This window comes from Paramormyrops kingsleyae, chromosome 2, assembly GCF_048594095.1.
Source record: "Paramormyrops kingsleyae isolate MSU_618 chromosome 2, PKINGS_0.4, whole genome shotgun sequence".
NCBI lineage: Eukaryota > Metazoa > Chordata > Actinopteri > Osteoglossiformes > Mormyridae > Paramormyrops > Paramormyrops kingsleyae.
The window spans coordinates 17,138,847-17,158,732 of NC_132798.1; the positions used below are offsets into that span (position 1 = coordinate 17,138,847).

The 19,886-nt window shown below is 43.2% G+C and overlaps 2 protein-coding genes and 1 non-coding gene across 11 annotated transcripts in view; 1 reads left to right on the top strand and 2 right to left on the bottom strand.

Moving 5' to 3' along the window:
- The first annotated feature begins 7,573 nt into the window (after positions 1-7,573).
- Positions 7,574-13,688, top strand: LOC111855109 (uncharacterized). 4 transcript variants are annotated; one of them, XM_023833781.2, is made up of 8 exons: positions 7,574-7,713; positions 10,255-10,399; positions 11,065-11,220; positions 11,398-11,561; positions 11,684-11,803; positions 11,957-12,052; positions 12,722-12,857; positions 13,058-13,688. In XM_023833781.2, the coding sequence occupies exons 2-8, from the start codon at positions 10,326-10,328 to the stop codon at positions 13,098-13,100; spliced, it is 789 nt and encodes a 262-aa protein (XP_023689549.2). In that variant the 5' UTR covers positions 7,574-7,713; positions 10,255-10,325; the 3' UTR covers positions 13,101-13,688. The 4 variants fall into 4 exon arrangements, with proteins under 4 accessions (XP_023689549.2, XP_023689548.2, XP_023689552.2 ...); XM_023833780.2 differs by lacking the exon at positions 7,574-7,713 and adding an exon at positions 9,992-10,078; XM_023833783.2 differs by lacking the exon at positions 7,574-7,713 and adding an exon at positions 10,008-10,078 and having other exon boundaries at positions 10,285-10,399.
- Positions 10,750-10,822, bottom strand: trnav-uac (transfer RNA valine (anticodon UAC)). The gene has a single exon. It is a non-coding gene; the product is annotated as a tRNA-Val (tRNA).
- A 751-nt stretch (positions 13,689-14,439) lies between the features above and the next one.
- LOC111855132 (syntaxin-binding protein 1-like) overlaps positions 14,440-19,886 on the bottom strand; it is a 31,388-nt gene continuing 25,941 nt past the window's right edge. For 2 of the 6 annotated variants that reach the window (XM_023833835.2, XM_023833834.2), the window contains 5 exons: positions 19,737-19,846; positions 19,476-19,577; positions 19,309-19,394; positions 18,688-18,842; positions 14,440-15,714 (listed from right to left, as the gene is read on the bottom strand). In XM_023833835.2, coding sequence (XP_023689603.1) covers positions 15,569-15,714; positions 18,688-18,842; positions 19,309-19,394; positions 19,476-19,577; positions 19,737-19,846 — 599 coding nt within the window. In that variant the 3' untranslated portion in view covers positions 14,440-15,568. Of the gene's footprint in view, positions 15,715-17,470; positions 17,578-18,664; positions 18,843-19,308; positions 19,395-19,475; positions 19,578-19,736; positions 19,847-19,886 lie in introns of those variants that run through there. The other 4 variants (XM_023833836.2, XM_023833837.2, XM_072706909.1 and 1 more) reach the window with 4 other exon arrangements.

Genomic DNA, 19,886 nt, shown 5'->3' on the forward strand with positions numbered 1-19,886 from the left:
GTTACTGGCTTGTTTTTGTCTCCCAGTCAGGTCAGTTGTCTGCTAGACTGCAGCAACTCTCAGCTGGACCTTTTAATCTCAAGACCAGTTGATCAGCTGCTGTCCAGGAGGGCCCTGATTAGCAGGGCGATAGCTGAAGCGTGTCCCAGCAAATCTGTCCAGTCGTGGCATGAATGAAATATTACAGCTGTGCTTTGACATTGCCAATTACTAAGAGATTGCCCCACGTAACGTCCTTCTGTAATGTTATCTACATAATGAATCACATCACTAATGATGTGCCCTACCTCATCACATCATCACAACCTGCGCTTTTCACAGCAAAAAAAAAATATATATTTTAAAAAAAGTGTCTTTCTGTCAGCTTGTCATAATTCAAGCTTCAGTGCATATGGGAGAGAATGAAGAATTAATTGCACACAGGGCAGGAGTTACTCTCTGCTATGACTAATTCATGCAAACATATCAGGGAAACAACCTTTGCCAATTCAATTTACGAGTTTAAAGCTTTTTAGTTGTGCCTTGTCCACACACGTCTCCTGCAATGCCAGATGCTAGCCTATGGGATTATGTAGATGCCCCCCCCCTCCCAAGCCAGAGCTATTGATTGATTAATTACTCTGCTGATGGACTAACAAATACTGACCTTTCAAAGTCCAGCAGCACATATCCCAAAGACCGTAATCTACATCGATCTTTTAATGGAACATCAAACCTGCACTTATCAAACATCATTGTGTTCTACAACAACTTAGTTAAACTGGGATCTGATGCCCTGACCTTCCAAAGACATAAACCACCAGCACGTAGTGGGAATTTGGGCTCTTATTCTATCACAGACCTGTGATTGTTCACTAATATCCCGTCTGTTTGAAGCTGTATTCTCACTTAACATTTATCATGCCAATTGCCCAAAATGAGTTTATCCTTAAAAATGCATTTTGCCATATTTGACAAACATGAGTTCATCAGCATCGTTGTTCCACGGTGGTTCAATGGTCATTCCCTGTAAGCAGCATCTACGTGCATTTTTATTTGGCAAATGCCTTGGTCCAAAGCAATGTACAGCGAGGCAAACGGCACATGACACACGGCTGTCGAGGAGTCGACTAGGCATGAGTGCGGCTAGGCTGAGCTTACAAGGAATGCCCAGGTAGAAGTGTAAGCAGAATACAGAGCTACAAGACAACATCCAGCCAAAGCAAGAACCTAATAAAACTACTATTCAGAGCAGCAGAAAGTGCAACATTAAGAGAATTCCGGGAACCTGGAGTGGCGTCAGGCTAGTGAAGGTATTCCTGAAACAGATAGGTCTTGAGACACCAAAATCAATCCAGGAGTCAGCCTGGTCTCATGAGAAAATTCTAGGTAAGGGTTTATGAGGATGTAACTTTACAACCCCCCCCCATCCCCCCCCCCCAACACCCCCACGGGAGGGAGGTAAGGAGAATAGCCCAGAAATGGATCGCCCTGCCGCCCACGCACAACGAAACAGCGTGTAAGCCGTGCCAAGGGCTTCCGGGGGCAGAAGTGGGTCCCTCAGTGGGTGCTGCCCACGTCGGGCCTAATGGGACATGACAGAGAGCATAATGCAGCCAGTAGATCCTGAGCAGGCAGGAGTAATGGGTCATAAATTCAGGCCCTGGAGTAGAAGCTGTCAGAGCAAGGCAGGGCGCAGGGGCCTAATGTTTTTCATCCATTTACCCCCCCCCACCCCCCCAGGCTAAAAAGACATCATTGCGTGGGGTGCTGCCCTATGACCCCTCCCCCCCCACCACCACACTCTCTCTACCACCCCACAGTAAAATCCAGCCATCCGTGCGGAACGGATGCCGGCCTCTTTAATTAATCATGGCATGATGGCGGCGACCCGCACCTTTGCATTTCATCCGCTGGCTGCGGCCCGGGCTTCACATCGATACTTTCCGAAACGCTAAAGAGGACCAAAGGCAGGCAGAGCCGACCCGATAATTAGCTGGAGGGAAGGCCCCCCCCCGCGGATGTCACACCGGGCCTCGCTCCGCAGCCCCATAAAGCCCATTGTTCCGGCCTCCTCGCCCCTCCGCCTCGTTCAGCTCCGCCTCACCTCCAGCGCCCAGAAAATCAGTGCAGTTCAGTTGCTTAGTAGACACATAAAAAGCCCAGAAAATAAAATCTGCTCAATGAAATGGCCCTAGCCTCCTTCCATTAGTGAAATGGAGTTTCCCCATTTTTAATCTGCTCTATCAAACAGAGCACAGTGTAGTTTTGCTATATGTACAGCAAAGAATAGCCAAGAATGAATTATTATTTTACCTACATTTCAAGAAAACAAATCTGTCATGGCAAATGAAAGGAAAGATAAATGCAGCAGTTTTGAAATTATGACATAAAATGCAAGCTGCACATAGCAGTGCTGGAAGTAGCCCTGGCACTGTGACTGGGTTCGACACACGATAGATCTTTCAAGATTTTTTGGTATTAAACCATAAAAAATAAAACTGCTAATTATATATTATTATGATATTATATACACTCACCTAAAGGATTATTAGGAACACCTGTTCAATTTCTCATTAATGCAATTATCTAATCAACCAATCACATGGCAGTTGCTTCAATGCATTTAGGGGTGTGGTCCTGGTCAAGACAATCTCCTGAACTCCAAACTGAATGTCAGAATGGGAAAGAAAGGTGATTTAAGCAATTTTGAGCGTGGCATGGTTGTTGGTGCCAGACGGGCCGGTCTGAGTATTTCACAATCTGCTCAGTTACTGGGATTTTCACGCACAACCATTTCTAGGGTTTACAAAGAATGGTGTTCAAAGGGAAAAACATCCAGTATGCGGCAGTCCTGTGGGCGAAAATGCCTTGTTGATGCTAGAGGTCAGAGGAGAATGGGCCGACTGATTCAAGCTGATAGAAGAAGAAGTTACAACCGAGGTATGCAGCAAAGCATTTGTGAAGCCACAACACGCACAACCTTGAGGCGGATGGGCTACAACAGCAGAAGACCCCACCGGGTACCACTCATCTCCACTACAAATAGGAAAAAGAGGCTACAACTTGCACGAGCTCACCAAAATTGGACAGTTGAAGACTGGAAAAATGTTGCCTGGTCTGATGAGTCTCGATTTCTGTTGAGACATTCAAATGGTAGAGTCAGAATTTGGCGTAAACAGAATGAGAACATGGATCCATCATGCCTGGTTACCACTGTGCAGGCTGGTGGTGGTGGTGTAATGGTGTGGGGGATGTTTTCTTGGCACACTTTAGGCCCCTTAGTGCCAATTGGGCATCGTTTAAATGCCACGGCCTACCTGAGCATTGTTTCTGACCATGTCCATCCCTTTATGACCACCATGTACCCATCCTCTGATGGCTATTTCCAGCAGGATAATGCACCATGTCACAAAGCTCGAATCATTTCAAATTGGTTTCTTGAACATGACAAAGTTCACTGTACTACAATGGCCCCCACAGTCACCAGATCTCAACTCAATAGAGCATCTTTGGGATGTGGTGGAATGGGAGCTTCGTGCCCTGGATGTGCATCCCACAAATCTCCATCAACTGCAAGATGCTATCCTATCAATATGGGCCAACATTTCTAAAGAATGCTTTCAGCACCTTGTTGAATCAATGCCACGTAGAATTAAGGCAGTTCTGAAGGCGAAAGGGGGTCAAACACCGTATTAGTATGGTGTTCCTAATAATCCTTTAGGTGAGTGTACGAGCATGTATTGTTGCAAGTGAACAGAAATTATCTAAAGTAGATATCATTTCAGTCTTTTCTGGATTTTTGGCATCAAAACTACTTCTGTATCAGGTGTCTGAAAATGACAGGATGACATACACCAGCAGGACCCAATAGAGGAGCTTTACTATCAAATTCACCTGAGATGCCTGGAAAATAATTAAACTGTGACATGCATTTGGCAATAAAGGGCCGTGTCTCGCCACCAGAGCTGTGACGTCCACGTCCCATTCAATAGCACATCCATTGTGCAATTACATTCAAGTTTACCAGAAGACACATGTTGGAAGAAATGGCTGATGCTTTCCCAGAATTCCATTCATCTTGTCAGCCTGTGATTGGTCAGATATCTAAATATTTGACAGTAGGACATAAAGTATCTTCTTCATGCCAGCATGCATGCAAGTTAGTTTTGCATTCACTTTCGAAGAAATACTTGTTTTGCACCTTACCATTGCGTCCTTTTTCTGCTCAGGGTGTTTTATTAAGACTCAGTAAAGGCTACCTTACACCCAGTATGACCACAGGCCACCAAGGCAAAAGGAAGATTTAGTTATAAAACACTGATTATTGACAATGCAGTATGGAATTTTCTAAGAATATATCATATGGTGGAATTCCTGATTAGGATCTAAAACTGGCACACAATAACACTGAGTATTTCAAAGCTTTGACTAAGTAATGCTATGAATACTTTATTTTAATTTAAATAACGCACACCACAAATACTTCGGAAGAAGCAGCATCCATCAGTTAACGTCCTAAAAATTTCTTGCTGGTTTTGTAGACAGGGAGGATTTCATACAGACACCAGCCAAAGGTTTTACATCTGTGAGACGCTGCTGTCATCGTCACGGCGCTCGGCAAAAGCCGCGGCCGTTTTCCGTGTGTGCCGACGGGACGGAGCGCACGCTGTCGCCTGAGATGCTGAGGTTAATCCGCCACTGAGCCGCTTCGGGCCCCGGCGGCAGACGGCTGATTGATTTTGGCTCCCACAGTCCAGGGAAAGGGGACCCCAGAGAATACCCTTTGGGATCGGCTTGCACTCTGATCGATGCCGCAGGTGCCGATGCCCAGACCACGGGACCCTCTGGTGCACCCCTGTCGCCAAAGGTTTCTGCAGTATCCCTGCTACACTGAGAAAGGAGGGGGCTGAAATCAGGATGTATCCATATGCTTATCTACTTCCTCCAGACACATCTGCAGCCAACCTTCTGTGGGGATCTGTTAGCGTCTACACTCTCCTCATCTGCGCGCCGTGAAGATTCAGCTACAAATAAAACGATTATGTCACTAAAGCAACTTGAGCGTTTAACATACGCTTTTAATAAAGTTTCTTCCTTCCAGGACAGTCAGGAAACTTCTGAGATCGATCTTGGACTAAAACCAGTAGACTTGGTGATTCAGCAGAACAGAGAGCGCAAAGTATATTTTTAAAAGGCCTTTTAAAGACTAAATGATTAAAACTATGAAAGTTTTTAAAAGCATACATTTTGTAGCGTTTCGACATCAGACTCTCAATGGCGACTATGAATGAAAATCAGGGCAAGTATGACCACAGTCACTAGTGTACATGTAGGTTATAAACCTCTAAAAATGGACTACATATACAATAAATAAGGTCCGTGTAATAAGTCTACATTGAGCAAATAAATCAGCTCTGGTGCATCAGTTTACTGAACCTAATCTGAAAACTCGAAAAAATGAATTGCTGTGCAAACAATACTATCACAATTTTATTAAGTAAAAATCAACGCAATTCAGTTTTCTGTGTCAATATTATGATTAAATGACAAAAGATTAGGAGCATTGGGTTATTTAGTCCAGCTTGTCAATATACATTTTCAAATCAATCAATTACTTTGTTTTCAGTTTCACTGTACTAATCATTCCTTTCCAAAAAAGAACAGTACTAGTCCTGAAGTCCGAGCTTAACTTACTATTTGCTTTCTGAGTCATTTCTACAGTATGTAGACAGTGGCGCTCATGTGGGAGACAGGCACAAATAAATACTGCCATCTTCTGGAAAGGACTATTAACTGCATGCTCCATTTCATTCATCCATAAAACAACCCATCTTCCATAACCCAGGTACATTTCAGCTACATTTCAATAACTATAAATACTCTTCTACTGTCTTGTATAGGAGTGTTTTTCAGTTGTTGGGAGATCAGTAGGTCACAGAGAGTATGGTTTAAACTTTCATTTCTGGTTGTGGTTTACTGACCAAGGAATCTTGTGGGTTAAACCAGTCGAGAAACTCTGCTGTATAGTGTTTCAGCTCATAGCATTATTTAGCTAGTATAACAGATAGATCAGGACAGGCTTTCTAAATATATGGTTTGTGGATTAATGGTTGTGGTGAAGCTCTGTAAGCATCAGAGACACCTACCCTTATGGATATCTCTGTGAGGAGTGGAGGACGAGAAGACAAAGGGACAGAGAAGGAAGGACAGCGGGTAGCGGGAGGACAGTCAGGTCTGTGAAAGCCCAGATGTGTCACACTACTTTAGGAACAGCAGGGCCCACAGAATCACATGACCACATCACGTGATTCTGAAAGGGGAGTCACAGGGAATGAAATTCAGCCCGTTACATTGCAGTGGCATGGCGAACAGATTATCCATGATGCGGGTCTCAAAAAAGGGGTCAATTTGAACTAAACTGAATTCCACAGGAAACCAGACAACAAAGGAACCGTGAGCGGTCAAAACGAGCAGGTAGACAACCAAACACTAACTATACACCAATAGTGAATAGACAGGAAACAAGGCGACAACACACATAGAGAACTGTAGCTGAGGAAACAGCACAGACACACTCAATGACCAACTAAAGACCAGAACATAGGCAGGCACTTAAATATGTACATGACGAAGCGCAACGAGACACAGGTGTGGGCAGTTAAACACTAAGAACTAGGAACACTGAACAGGTGAGGGCAATCAACAGACATCAAAACACCAGGGAATACTAGAAACAAGGATACAGAGAACATCACTGCAAACAGGGATTAACAGAACAAAACAGGAAGCATACAGAAATACACCACTGCATAGCACAGAAATAAACCAATACCCATAAATGTTAAAATTACATGATGGAAGGGAAGCTCAGATGATGCAGCCGCCCACTCAGCCCATTAAGCCACCTATTAAGCCTGTTTTGGCCAGGGAAACAGGAGAACAAACAAGGAGCTAAGAACAATGACATGGCCACCGACACCTGCTGGCCAAAGTGGGAACTGACATACAGAAAGGGGCAGGACAGGGATCAATCCTGAGACATCTGCCTTTCCCTCATAGCAGAGGCTATGAGGTGGTCCTCACCCTACCAGCTCCCAGCCATCCATGCAGGACCAAAGAGTCCTCGCATCGTGATTCTGCCCCTAAGTTAGGATGCCATTATTTACAGAGGCTGGTTTGTGTCTAGAGGGACTGTGATGCACTGCCACAACACTATGAGTATAGAGCAAGATGTACACTCAACACTGTCGGTCAGATACAAGCTGACCAAGGAATTGGGAGATTAATGCAAATCAATTTAATATTAGGACAATTACAAAGTTTCCCCCTCACAGATGAGGCTGTTTGTGTATCACTGCCTCTGTTACTTAAAGAACCCTGTTCCTTCATGGCCCCATATAAGATTATATTTAACCTTAGTGATTGAAAGCCGCTGTATATTACGTTCCAGGAAAAGCTTATAAATTAAGGAAGCAGCCTAAGCCTGAATGTTTCATGCTGTTATTTTCAGGCGTCTGCTGTGCGTGCCTGAGCCTGGAATCTTATAAATAAATTAAGGCAGGAGGCGGAAATAGAGGAGCAACTCAGTGTTTGAGGAGACCGTCTCTCTCGATGGGGGTGAAAGCGCGTCTCCCGTAACTCACATGGCAGCTGGGTAGAGTAAGTCTGAAGAAGAAAAAAAAACAAACTCAAACTGATGGACGAACAGCGCAACCATAGACCCAGAAACAGGTGGGTCAATTACTGATGGAAGAAACGTTAAATAGGCAGGACTTATCCCACTGGTTTAACCAGACTGTTACCCAGTAAACTAACCAATATGTAGCAATGCAGGTCAATCCTAGCCATCTGTCTTCAGTCATACAACACATAATATCCCAAAGCGTTTCAACATGATGGGTGAAGAATATTAAAACAGTAATTATACGTAATTATGGTAAATTAACGTTAGGCATAAATAAGAACCGGCAATGCTTGGCTCCGCCCCTGACCTCTGGGACGTGTAATTGCCGAATGTAATTACTGTCTTTCGGAAGACAGGAACTCTATCATTTAAACACAATCATAAATATATAAATAAAATAAACTGCAAGGGAGAGACATGTTTTGCCGTAGTGTTCAATACAAAATTGATTTTGTTTGTTTGAAGTAGGCTTACTTGCTAATTAGCTTGACAAATGTTATCACTGCCAAAGTCATACACTTATCAGTTACCAATTCCATGCAAATACAAATTTAACTGGCGAGAAATGAGCAAGATAATGCAGAACCGCATTTATTATTTATGCGGAACTCGTCTTTTTCCGTTATTAGATGCTTGAAACGCGAAATTCCCCGAGCATTTTTCAAGCGGCGCTGCTTCGTTGCGTCCTTTCCTTTTAAATAAATGGCTCCTGAAAGAGTTGTTGGCTGCCGGCAGCCATGGCACTTAATGCTAATTAAAATGACTTTGCACCAAGCGACTGGACTCCCTACTCCCAGCCAACGGAGTCATTTTTTGCTGTCTTCTAAATTAATTTCCCTAAATTACTTAACCTACATCTACCCATTGTATTCTGTTACCACCTACCAGCGACCTTGCTTCCACGAACTTAGTAATATCATAGACATTAAAAGCTTTGACCGCGAACGTCAGACCTTGCGCATTCTGTCAGGGAGATGGAGAAAAATTCTTGTCTCATAATCAGGTACATTTTAATTAGTTTTTCAGTCAGTAGTTTGCACTGAACTATATTAAAGTCCTCTTATAAAATCTGAATCTATTATTCATAAATTCAGATGGACAGTATGGTTGTTTACCCAAACAATCGATTTAAAGGAGATGCCAGAAAGTAGCGTTTGTTTCACTGAAAACCTACAAGGCTAAAACCAACAAAAATACAATGAAATCATACTCAACCATTCGACTCACGATTTTAGGCCCCGTTTCCCATTGGTCACCAGCTTATTGCCCCCACCCCTCAATGTCCATCCATCCATACATTTTCTGTAAGCGCTTATCCAATTCAGGGTAACGGGGGTCCAGGGCCTATCCCGCAGGCAAAGGCGCAGGGAACAACCCAGGAGAGGGCGCCACATGTCTGAATAATGATTTTATTTTTAAATTGTGGGGACTTTTATTTTGAAAACATTTTCGTACTTTGCTCAGGGAAACTGAATCCTCAGACTTCTGTCATTAAATACCATGAAAAAAACTCCAGCAGTGACTTCAAACTCCAACTGCAAGATGTATAGTCCCATATTAAAATCTAAAGCTTGTTTTCTTGCTTTGTTTCTTATTGTGTTATGTTTATGTGACTGACATTGGCATGTGACACGGCTTGGGCAGACATTTTAGGTGCCCATGGATACAACCCAGAGCGAATTATTAAACACACATCTTTTCACCCAGTTTCATTAGGTTTTAATTTATTTTTTTAATTAAAGTTACATTTAATTTAATTACAGTTACCACTAATCGCCTGTTTTTTTTTATCCAAAATGATTTAACACTACATATTTAAACAGATATTTCACTGGAGCAATTCAGGATAAGGATTGGGGTCCTTCATTTCAACGAGCAACCTTCAGCTTATGGTTATGTCCTTAATTACTACATTACCTGCTGTTCACAAAACAACACAATTTCACTTTTTACTCTCATCCAGTCACACAGGTGTGTGTGTATTGTCTATGTGTCTTGTAAGAGCAGGTTGGGTGATTTAGGATAGCCTGTACACTGAGGTCAGAGCGCCACAAGCTCTGCATCTGGAAAGACAAGTGTTGTAGTCAATTCCTATTATTCATTTTGAACCCCCACTCATTCTCGAATGTTGCACAATGTCTGTGTCCATTACACCTCGGCAGCCAATCAACAGTCTGACCATCAGCTATGTCTCTGCCCACCACATGTCATCGCTATAGCAACAATGTCAGGATTCTGGACAAATCAACACAGAGGCTCTCTTTGGCTGCCATAGAAATAGAAGAACAAACAAGCAGAGATTTATAATTCTCAGGAGTCCATTCTCAAGCACATTGGCTGAGTGAATCGGTGGCAAATGAAGTAGATATTATTGTCATTGCAATGTCCTGACAACATTTGTTTTCACATAAGGTAACTGCATTATGGTGTCAGGACATTGTGTTTTTATACATTAGAATATTGATAGGATTTAAAGTGATTTATGTGTGTTCTTCCATTATATTGTGTAATAATTTCTATCTTCTCAGACTTTAAACACGGCTAACTACAGATATTCTCATTCATTTTTTCCTTCTTATTGTTGTCAGCATGGTTTCTGTTTTTTGTTAAAATACAAGTCATTTGAGTCTTGGAGTTGAGAAGTGCTTCACAACTACTGATGGAACTTCTGGGTGGGCGACCAGCAAGGTTCTCCTTCTCCAGGAAAAGCCAATCTTCTCTACCATACTGCAAGTGAGTCTAAATGCTGTGGGTGAGCAGCATTAATAGAGACACTTGTGTTTCTGATATAAGATATATATTCACCTGTAATGGATAATCAGTATGAAAAATGTGTGTGTATAGATGGATATATTTATTTACGACACGCTTATACAAAGTGGCATACATTGTCTGAGAAAACTTTGCTAGACAGGAGCAATCAAGGTTTTTGGTAATACAAGCCTGAAAATCACTCTGCCAATCCAGGGATTTGAACTGACAATTTTCGGGCATAGGGTCCTGACCCAATGAGCTACATATAGTTAAAAATGCTCTGCAGATATGAAGCAACAGTACTGCCCACTATGGATAAATTAACAAACTGGTTCCACTGGGGCTTGAACCCAGGACCTTCTGCGTGTAAAGCAGATGTGATAACCACTACACTATGAAACCACAATGTCATGGAAGGATGCAGATCTTTAATCGAAGTCACACACCTCTTACTCTAAAGTAAAAAGTATATTGGGTTAGGTCCATTTTTTTCTTCCTATTACTGGTTCTAATTTCATATTATTTTGCAAAGGCTGTCAGTCCAGATGCTATGGCTGGGTTGTTTATTCCATGAAGTTTCATTGATCTACACATCCATTTTTACTTAAATATGCTGATGATATATGCACTTCATGTGTCATTAGTAAAGCCATTCAGTCCCTGCAGTTTGAAATAAGTAAGTTGAGGAAACAGCTGGAAGGCACTGAATGGACGTCTAACCAATCCAATTCAAATGGAGAGCCCCCTTTGGGTCAGGAGGACCTCCTACACCCTTATAAATGCCACACTTCTTTTTCCAGGTAATGAGGTTGGTGAGTATATACATATATCATGGTAAAATAAATGACCGTGCCACGTTTCTTCAGCTCCTCCACCCCAGACCCCCAGTGAAGCTTTTTTTCAGTTTTTCTGTCTGTGTGGAGCTTTTGGGCTTCCCACATGTAATCGAGCGTGCCATGGTGTTGTTCTGCTTTCAGGACTGTACACCATCAAGCAGATGAAAAGTCAGAGGAAGAGGAAGTGAAAGCAGCAGAACGAGAAGCACAGGAAGTAATACAGGCAGCGAAAGACGAGCAGATCAGACCAGCTTCTACAAAGCAGGCAGCTTCCTTCAGGCGATCAAGGCCCAAACACGGTGCCCGTAAGCTTGGGATTGTCACACTGCTGATTACCAAGGTGTCACATGTCCAAACATAATCATACACACATCTGTATCACATTGTCACATAAAATCATGCAAACTTCCTGTGTTTATGTCAACAGCCACCAGGTTTATGAATTCCCAGTGTATGCCCACACAGCACAAGCACAGTCACATCCCAGTATCCTTTGCTGCAGGGGTGGGTATGCTGGGAGGCCCCACTCTGAGAGGACCTTACACGGGTAAGCCACCAGCAAAGTGCACACAGGGACTAAATACAGGCAACTGGGAATGTGCTACTTCACAATGACATCAGAGCGAGATTTCATTAGTAAGTAAACAGCTCCTCGTGAGAGAAGGGGCCCCAGCATTTTCTGTTGCTCTTATTGCCGCAGGGACACCGTACAGAATTTCCTGTGACACGGACAGACAGGAGAGGCCGAGCTTCCTAAGTCCGAGGTTCATCCCAAGCGCTGGAGCAAACTATACTGGTAAGACTGAATAGCGTGAGAGAATCAAATGCCAGCTAGATGCTACAACAAATGATGGGAATTACATGAGTAGAGGGGGTAGAGATTGGCACGGTCCCGCGGTGTGCATGCATGGCGGGTAACTGAAGCAGCATGAAGAACAGATATGGAGTCACCCTGCTCTGGCTAAAGAGCCTGCAGGTTAGAGTAAGAGCATCATCCAGGGATTCTGTGATATCATCCTACCTCTCTGTCACTTCTGTGATATCATCCTAGCTCTCTGTCACTTCTGTGATATTATCCTAGCTCTCTGTCACTTCTGTGATATTATCCTAGCGCTCTGTCAGTTATGTGGTATTATCCTAGCTCTCTGTCATTTCTGTGATATTATCCTAGCTCTCTGTCATTTCTGTGATATTATCCTAGCTCTCTGTCATTTCTGTGATATTATCCTAGCTCTCTGTCATTTCTGTGATATTATCCTAGATCTCTGTCATTTCTATGATATTATCCTAGCTCTCTGTCATTTCTGTGATATTATCCTAGCTCTCTGTCATTTCTGTGATATTATCCTAGCTCTCTGTCATTTCTGTGATATTATCCTAGATCTCTGTCATTTCTGTGATATTATCCTAGATCTCTGTCATTTCTGTGATATTATCCTAGCTCTCTGTCACTTATGACCAACAGGTGTCCCAGTGGACCAAAACCTAAACTGTTGGCCTCTGGGTTACCATCTGGGAGACCCCCCTCCCACTAAGAAACAGCTCTACTGGTATCTGTGCCGGGGGTGTCCCTGTGGTGCAGTGTGGCCTCCTGAAGAGCTGTGAGTACCCCCCCATTGACAGCCTGTTCACCCTCCCATGTCCCTGGCCAGTTATTTGAGAAATCTCTTTATTGTATAATACATTTCAGATTGTTGTATTCTATATTGCATTATATCCAATTTTATAGTATAGTACATCTATAATATTCAGTGTGTCTGCAAATCTTCTAACCTAGATTTTCAATTATTGTTTTCTGCAGGTATTACTTAATGCCCACCTCTGACCCATTTTATCGCCTCTAGCAGCTATTGGCTGGAGGTGAAGCATCTTGGGTCAGAGGTCAAAGAATGAGGCATTCAGCTCACTACTGCCACACAGTGGTCATTCAGGCTCTCTGTAGCTCCCTGACCCTTGCTTGGGGGACATTGACTTATTCAAGAATAACTATAATGGTACAGTTTCATATCAAAGGAATCATTTAAGAAAAATGCAGGTCTCAGAAATTTATGTTCATACTTTAAATTTGTGGTCAAATAAAATGAAAGATTAATGAAATACATTTACAGTTTATATAACGACAAAACATAAAACACAGCGATGTATGAGTTTTTCTTAATTCACTGATTCTAATTGCATGTTGTATAATAGTGAATGGATTGCATGTTTTACTGAGATGATACTGTTTTCTAAATTTTATGCATGAGTGATTGCCATATTACGTATGTGTATAAACATCTATCTCATAAAGTCACTTGTCTGTGCAAAACAACTTTGCACATTATACGCAACCTAGAGACCGCGATCCTCCTAACTGCATGTTTTTGAAGTGTGGAGGGAAACTGCAGAAGCCAGGGGAATCCTGAGCAGCACAGGAAGAGAAGAGAGAATGTAAACACACACACAGAGTGGCTCAAACTCGCAACCCTGAGCAACAGTGCCACTCTCCACTGCAATGAATCCCATAATAAACGTGAAAATGAATGAAAGTTATATTTATATAGCACTTTTCAAGACACCCAAAGCACTTTACAGAAGCAATGGGGAGACACTTCAACCACCACCACTGTGTAGCACCCATGTGGATGATGCAACGGCAGCCATTCTGCACCAGTATGCTCACCACACAGTAGCTAAGGTGGTGAAGGGGCAGGAGAGAATTCACCAGTTAGAAATAGGGGATGATTTGGAAGTTAGATTCGATAGGGCCACAGTGGGCAATTTAGCCATGGAATTGGGGTACCACCCCTACTCTTTTGAAAGATGCCCAGATTTTTTATGACCTCAGAGAGTCAGAACCTTGGTTTTACATCTCACCATTTTTACAGCACAGTGTCCCCATCACTGCACTGGGGCATTGGGACCCACACTGACCACAGGATTATCTAACCTGCTGGCCACACTAGCACCTCTTCCTGCAGCAACCCAGCTCTCCTAGTTGGCCTCCCATCCATGTACCTACCAGGCTCAAACCTACTCAGCTGTGGGTGGCAGGGATGCCGGCAATGACAGGATTACGAATCACAGAGAACAACTCCATCTCTATCTTGTAATTAGACCACAAACTGACTGGCTGCATCTACACATGACCACAGTGCAGCTGACCTGACATCACCCACACAGCGAAAGGAGCAGACATCCCTGTAAAGGGTACAAACTCTTTATTAAAGCTCTCTCTTTGATAAACAGCGGAGACACAGATCGCAGGATCACTAAGCAAAACCTACACAAACAAGAAGGTATTTGAAAACTGGGGCTTATCTATTACAAAACAGAGACACTAGAGAACATAACATACCCAATCAGAATATACAGTAAATGAGGGTAAAGGTAACATATATTAACGGCTCTGTTCACAGATTCATTTCACAAGTGGTGTTGTGTCATTGCAGGAAAACTGTTACAGAGTATTTTCCTTGGTTCCCACTGACTACAGCTAAACACATGGTGCTATGATATTTTCTGAGATGGGGATGTTTCTACAGTGGAAATTATTACTGGAACTAGAAGCTGAAACACAAACAAGTACTACTGGCATGTAAATGGAGGTAAATGTGATCACTGAATACCCAAAAATCCCTGTCCAGGGGTGTTTCCCCTGAACATAGTCACTAAGAGCATTAGCAACTTACATAGTTGGAAGCATGCAACTGAACGGTTCCAACTATATAAGTTGCTAATGGGAGTCTTTGGGAAATGTTGCATGTGGTAAATGTATTGCTATTAACACTAAATGGAATTTTCACAGTAAATCTCCCTTTCAAACAAATGCATGGAGAGGAATTCTATCAGTAAAGTAGGTAGCCCTGCTTTTAGTTTAGGCTATCTAGTCTGAAGTCAATATTACTGCAAAATATCATGTGCACTCTTAATCCAGAGGCAGTCAGCTTTCACAAAGCTCTCAGCTGGCCGCTCGTGCTTTTAACACGCTGTGTTAACAAGTCATGTCACTCCAAGAGTATCATTAGAGCAAATATGAGTCCTGCCCTGACACCTAGTATTTATACAGTTAGGCTTCCTATAGCAAAGATAACTGGATATTAATTTAAATGGGTCTGTATAATTATATCCTAAAATTCCTTGAGTATAAACACTTATGTTATGCATTTGTCTCTATTGCAATCTGCCTCTAAAACACAAACAATAGGATCAAAAAATGATAAATTAAAAAGAGTATGAAGGAAAGTTATGAATGGAGAAATGAAGGAATGTGATGAAAGGGGGATGATGGATAGGCATAAAAAAGCACTGAAGGAGAGGAATGAAAAAGTAATCAGGAGGAGACGTGAAAGTGACGAACAAAGGGGATGGTCATGTGAGATGAAAGTGGGTCTGTTTTGGTTTCCTCCTCCTCCTCCTCTGTTCTTGTCGTCTCCTTGAGGCTGTCGAGGCGTTGAGCAGGGGTTAGGGTGTGGGGTCCTAAGGTGTAGAGAGACAGAGAGGTGAAAACAGCAGCTTCTACACTTCCAGCCACAAGACCTTTACAATCCTGCCTTGTTTTTCCAGTAACATTTCAAAAGACTAAACAGACATTTAGCAAATCATCTAAACCCACTTTGTAACACCTGTGAAAACAAGGGAGTTTGGAGGCACTATTCTCTAACAGAGCGACGTCTGAACTGGACAAACATTTGACACCAAACACACCGATCCCGGGAAAATCTACATGCCCAGCTGAAGATAAGCATGCATGACATGGGGCTAAATCTGCATCACTAGTGGCTGAGGAGGACAATTAAACTGCTTCACCTGCCATTGGCCTTTCTGTTATTAAACTCTGTAACTTAATTAAAATAAGGCCAAATGTAACAATGTAACAACATTTAACTGGTAGTGGAAATACATCATTTCAAACCCAGCAATTAAATATTTGCTGATATTCGAGTCATTTGGGTAGCAAAGTCACACAGGATGGATTTTTCACTTCATAATGGATTTGACTTACAGACATATCTGACCAAATTATAATAGCCTATAATACAATAAATAACAAAAAATATTTATACTAATTTATTCACAGTCTCTTAGGATAACACAGCACAAATGGCCACACAAACACACACAGCCCCACAGGTGATGAGAATAAATTACACAGCACAATTTTTTGTTTGACTCATTTCTCAATGTATGAGTGTGTGTCAGTATATATACTGCAAACTGCAGCCTGGTTCTTCCCTCTTTCTCATTAATGAAGGTCTTCTTCTTTGCTTTTTGGGACTTCATTCCAACGTCTAGGAGCCTGACACGAACTGTCCTAGCAGTGCACTTCACATCTGTACTTAATGTTTCCCATTCCTTTTGAAGGTCACTTGATGTCATCCTCCGATTTAAGAGAAACTGTCGGATAAGTTAATGGTCATCTCTGGCATTAGGAAGTGGCTTCTGCCTTTTATCTGGATGCTTTCTGGTTATTCCCAGTACCTCCTGTTTCACATTATTCATGTGTACTGTGGTCTTAGAAATGTTGAGCCTGGAAGCAGCCTGCAGCACAATGTAGGTTTCTGCCAGCAGAACCGGGATTAAACCAGGATTTAGGGAGCACTGAGCTTGTCCATAAGATACGTATCTGCTGAGAAACGGCGACGCAGGCAGGAGACAGCTCCATTAGGGCCGGGCTCCTGTGCCTCTCTGTCAGACAATCATTTTTGCTCAGATTTTTAAAAAACTAAGTTGTCCCACAATGGGTCACAGGAGCTGCAGCAATGTATTGTGTGGAAGACTGGAGAGGAGCTGAACTTTTCGAAAGATTTAGGAAACCCTGCCTGAACAATCACCTTTGACTTCCTGAAATTAGTGTTAATGACAGAATTCTTCAATAGGACATAATGAGCAGCTTCAACACTTCCAGCCACAAGACCTTCAAAAACCTGCCTTGGTTTTCCCAGTAACATTTCAAAAGACTAAACACGCTTTTAGCAAATTGTCTAATAAATTATTGAACATGTAGGGCCCCATATCACCCCGGGTGGCCAAAGGAGAGGGTATTAAATACACCTGTCAGGAACAGGAATAGGGTCAGGAAAACAGGAGACCAGGTGATCTGGGTCAAACAGCACCAATCACAGGTCTTTCTGGTGTCCATAGATCAAATGGGAGACTTGGGTTACAGTCATATGACATGTGGAGTGAGTGCAGGACGAATCGGGGTGGGATCAGCTTGATCGGCTGCCTTTACTTTATTGGTTTGTTCAGGATCCTCTTCGTGGGGCTCACTGGGGTCTACAAAGTCGGGGTGCCGCAGGTCCATGAGGAATCTCTTAGGGGTGAGTGTGTGTGTGGAACCTGCAGGAAAGAGAAGGGCCCACCAGCTCATCTCCACCCTTTGAACCCCGTGGCTTTGGTGAGGGACCAGGCAGCCAAGACCTCCATCCATTATCACTCTCAGTCACCCATGATGAAGATGGAAGATGAAGGCATCATTACACATCTGTATCTGCATTAAATCATCTATGCCAGTGTTTCCCAATCCAGTCCTCGGGGACCTGCAGACAGCCCATGTTTTTGCTCCCTTCTAGCTCTCTGGACAGGGAGCTAAAACATGGACTGTCTGGCAGGGAGCTGGGAGGAAGAAAAAACCCCAAGGACTGGGTTGGGAAAGACCGCTCTATGTAACTCACAAAGCTGTTAACTTTGCACCATTTGATTCCATATGATCACAATTCCTCTATGAGGATTTTCTATTGTCTGAAAACATTGTCACTTAAATTCAATGACACTGCAGCATCTGTAGTTTACATAAGTATCCCTGGTGGCTAACATTTACAATTCGTAACAGCGTTTGCAATCAGGCATTAATTATATTTAAGTTAAATGTGCAAATATACAACACACTTAAAATCACATTTGCAAACAGGATGTAGAATGCAGAATGTAGGTTACCCCACTCTCTGACCTCTCCTTCTTACCTGACTGGATTGGTCTGCATGCCTGTTTAACGTTTGCATTGTACCTGTCAATCTGAGACAATCGTGGATTTCAGTCACGCATGCTCTGCTAATCTAAGTGAACCATGTTACACTATTAAGTTATTAAACTATTCAAGTAATAAAGGACTTCAGACCATCTGTCAAACCTGCACCCTTAACGATTATAGAAAGTTAAGGTCCATTTAATCAATTTACATAAAATGGTTGATTTCCTTTAATTGTCTGTATTGATACTGACAACCCCCCCCCCCCCCCCACAGGAACTGCACATGGCTTGCTTTTATTTTTTTGTTAGTTTTTTGTCATTTTTGTATTTGGCTTGCAACACTGGTGCATGCGTGACTGAAATCCATGGTTTTCTCTGATCCTGTAGTGAAAGTGCCTCCTAGCTGCATTGCCCCCCCCCCCCGCTGCCCCCCCACTCCACATGACGCTTCCTGTACCTGCCCCTCAGCTGCCGACTCACCAATGATGACCCCCCACTTGCCGCTTGCCTGTGTCACCTCGTAGGAACAGCGCATCTCACTGAAGGACACCCCCCCGATGATGAAGACGATGAGGCGGGGGCCCGCTCGCACCTCTGCGGGGGGCTTATTCTTGTGCCACTGTCCATACCGAGCACTGGGGGGGGGACATTTAATCACCTTTCAGTTAATTTATTCTCTTATCTGTCATGCATCCTCATATATGACTTCATATGAAATTAGATACAATCTACAAATTCTGGCTCGGGATATTCGAGCCATTGAAAATACCAGATTAAATAACCTAACTTACACCTGAAATGTAAAGCTAAACTGATCCAATGTTTAGACATGTGCTTACCTATTTGCTGAGGTTTGAGTTCTATGAGGTCTTACAAAACAAAATTTGCCCTCATATGGATATAATGGGGGTCTGGCTGTTAATTTATCACAATTTCTGGTTGGGTGCTACCGCAATACCCTTTTAGTTAGATACGTTGGTTTGTGTTCATAAACATTTGTTCTCACTGCTGGAAACGCACACTGAAGGAACACTAGTGCTAAAACGTCTGTGCTGTGGTGGATCAATAACCAACAACGGCACAAGGCCTCGCTCCGCCCACCTGCCAGTGGTACCTCCATGGGAAGAAGGGCTGCGCGTGGAGATGAAGGGGTACTGCTTGGGGTCCAGCTTGTCCTCGATGGCTTCCTGACGGAATGGCGGCGCACAGTTGAAAGCCGCTTGATTGGTGGTGGAGCTGGGGTCAGTAAGACCGGATACTGTACTTACCTCCATGAGGTCCTTCACCAGGGGGGTCCACCGGGACAACTGGTATGTCTGCTCACTGGCGCGTTCTTTGCGGTCAGGTTTTTTGGGCCGGCGTACGTTGGGCTGCGGAGGCACAAAGGTGTCAGGGGCGGCACCCAGCTGTACCAACGTACAGACACCTTTAAAGGTACGACACCACTGGGCTGCTAAGCCACTCAGGGACACCCTCATTCCAGCACCATGTGCGCTGTGGAGGTGGATGATGACATGGGGGGGGCTCACATCTGAGATGATGGGCACACCCAGGTTAGCCAAGTTGAGGATGATGTCGCTGTCGTCTGGGGGAATCTGCGCGTGCTGTAGGAGCTTGGTCAGGTTCTCTTCCGTGATTCCTGACACACACACAAACACATACACCTTTGTATTCATATC

What these genes read in the sequence shown, in the direction of transcription:
- LOC111855109 (XM_023833781.2), top strand. Translation starts at nt 10,326, where the DNA reads ATGGAACTTCTGGGTGGGCGACCAGCAAGGTTCTCCTTCTCCAGGAAA. An exon ending in TCTTCTCTACCATACTGCAA is followed by an intron (nt 10,400 to 11,064) that starts GTGAGTCTAAAT and finishes ATGTGTCATTAG; the next exon opens with TAAAGCCATTCAGTCCCTGC. An exon ending in CGCTGGAGCAAACTATACTG is followed by an intron (nt 12,053 to 12,721) that starts GTAAGACTGAAT and finishes TATGACCAACAG; the next exon opens with GTGTCCCAGTGGACCAAAAC.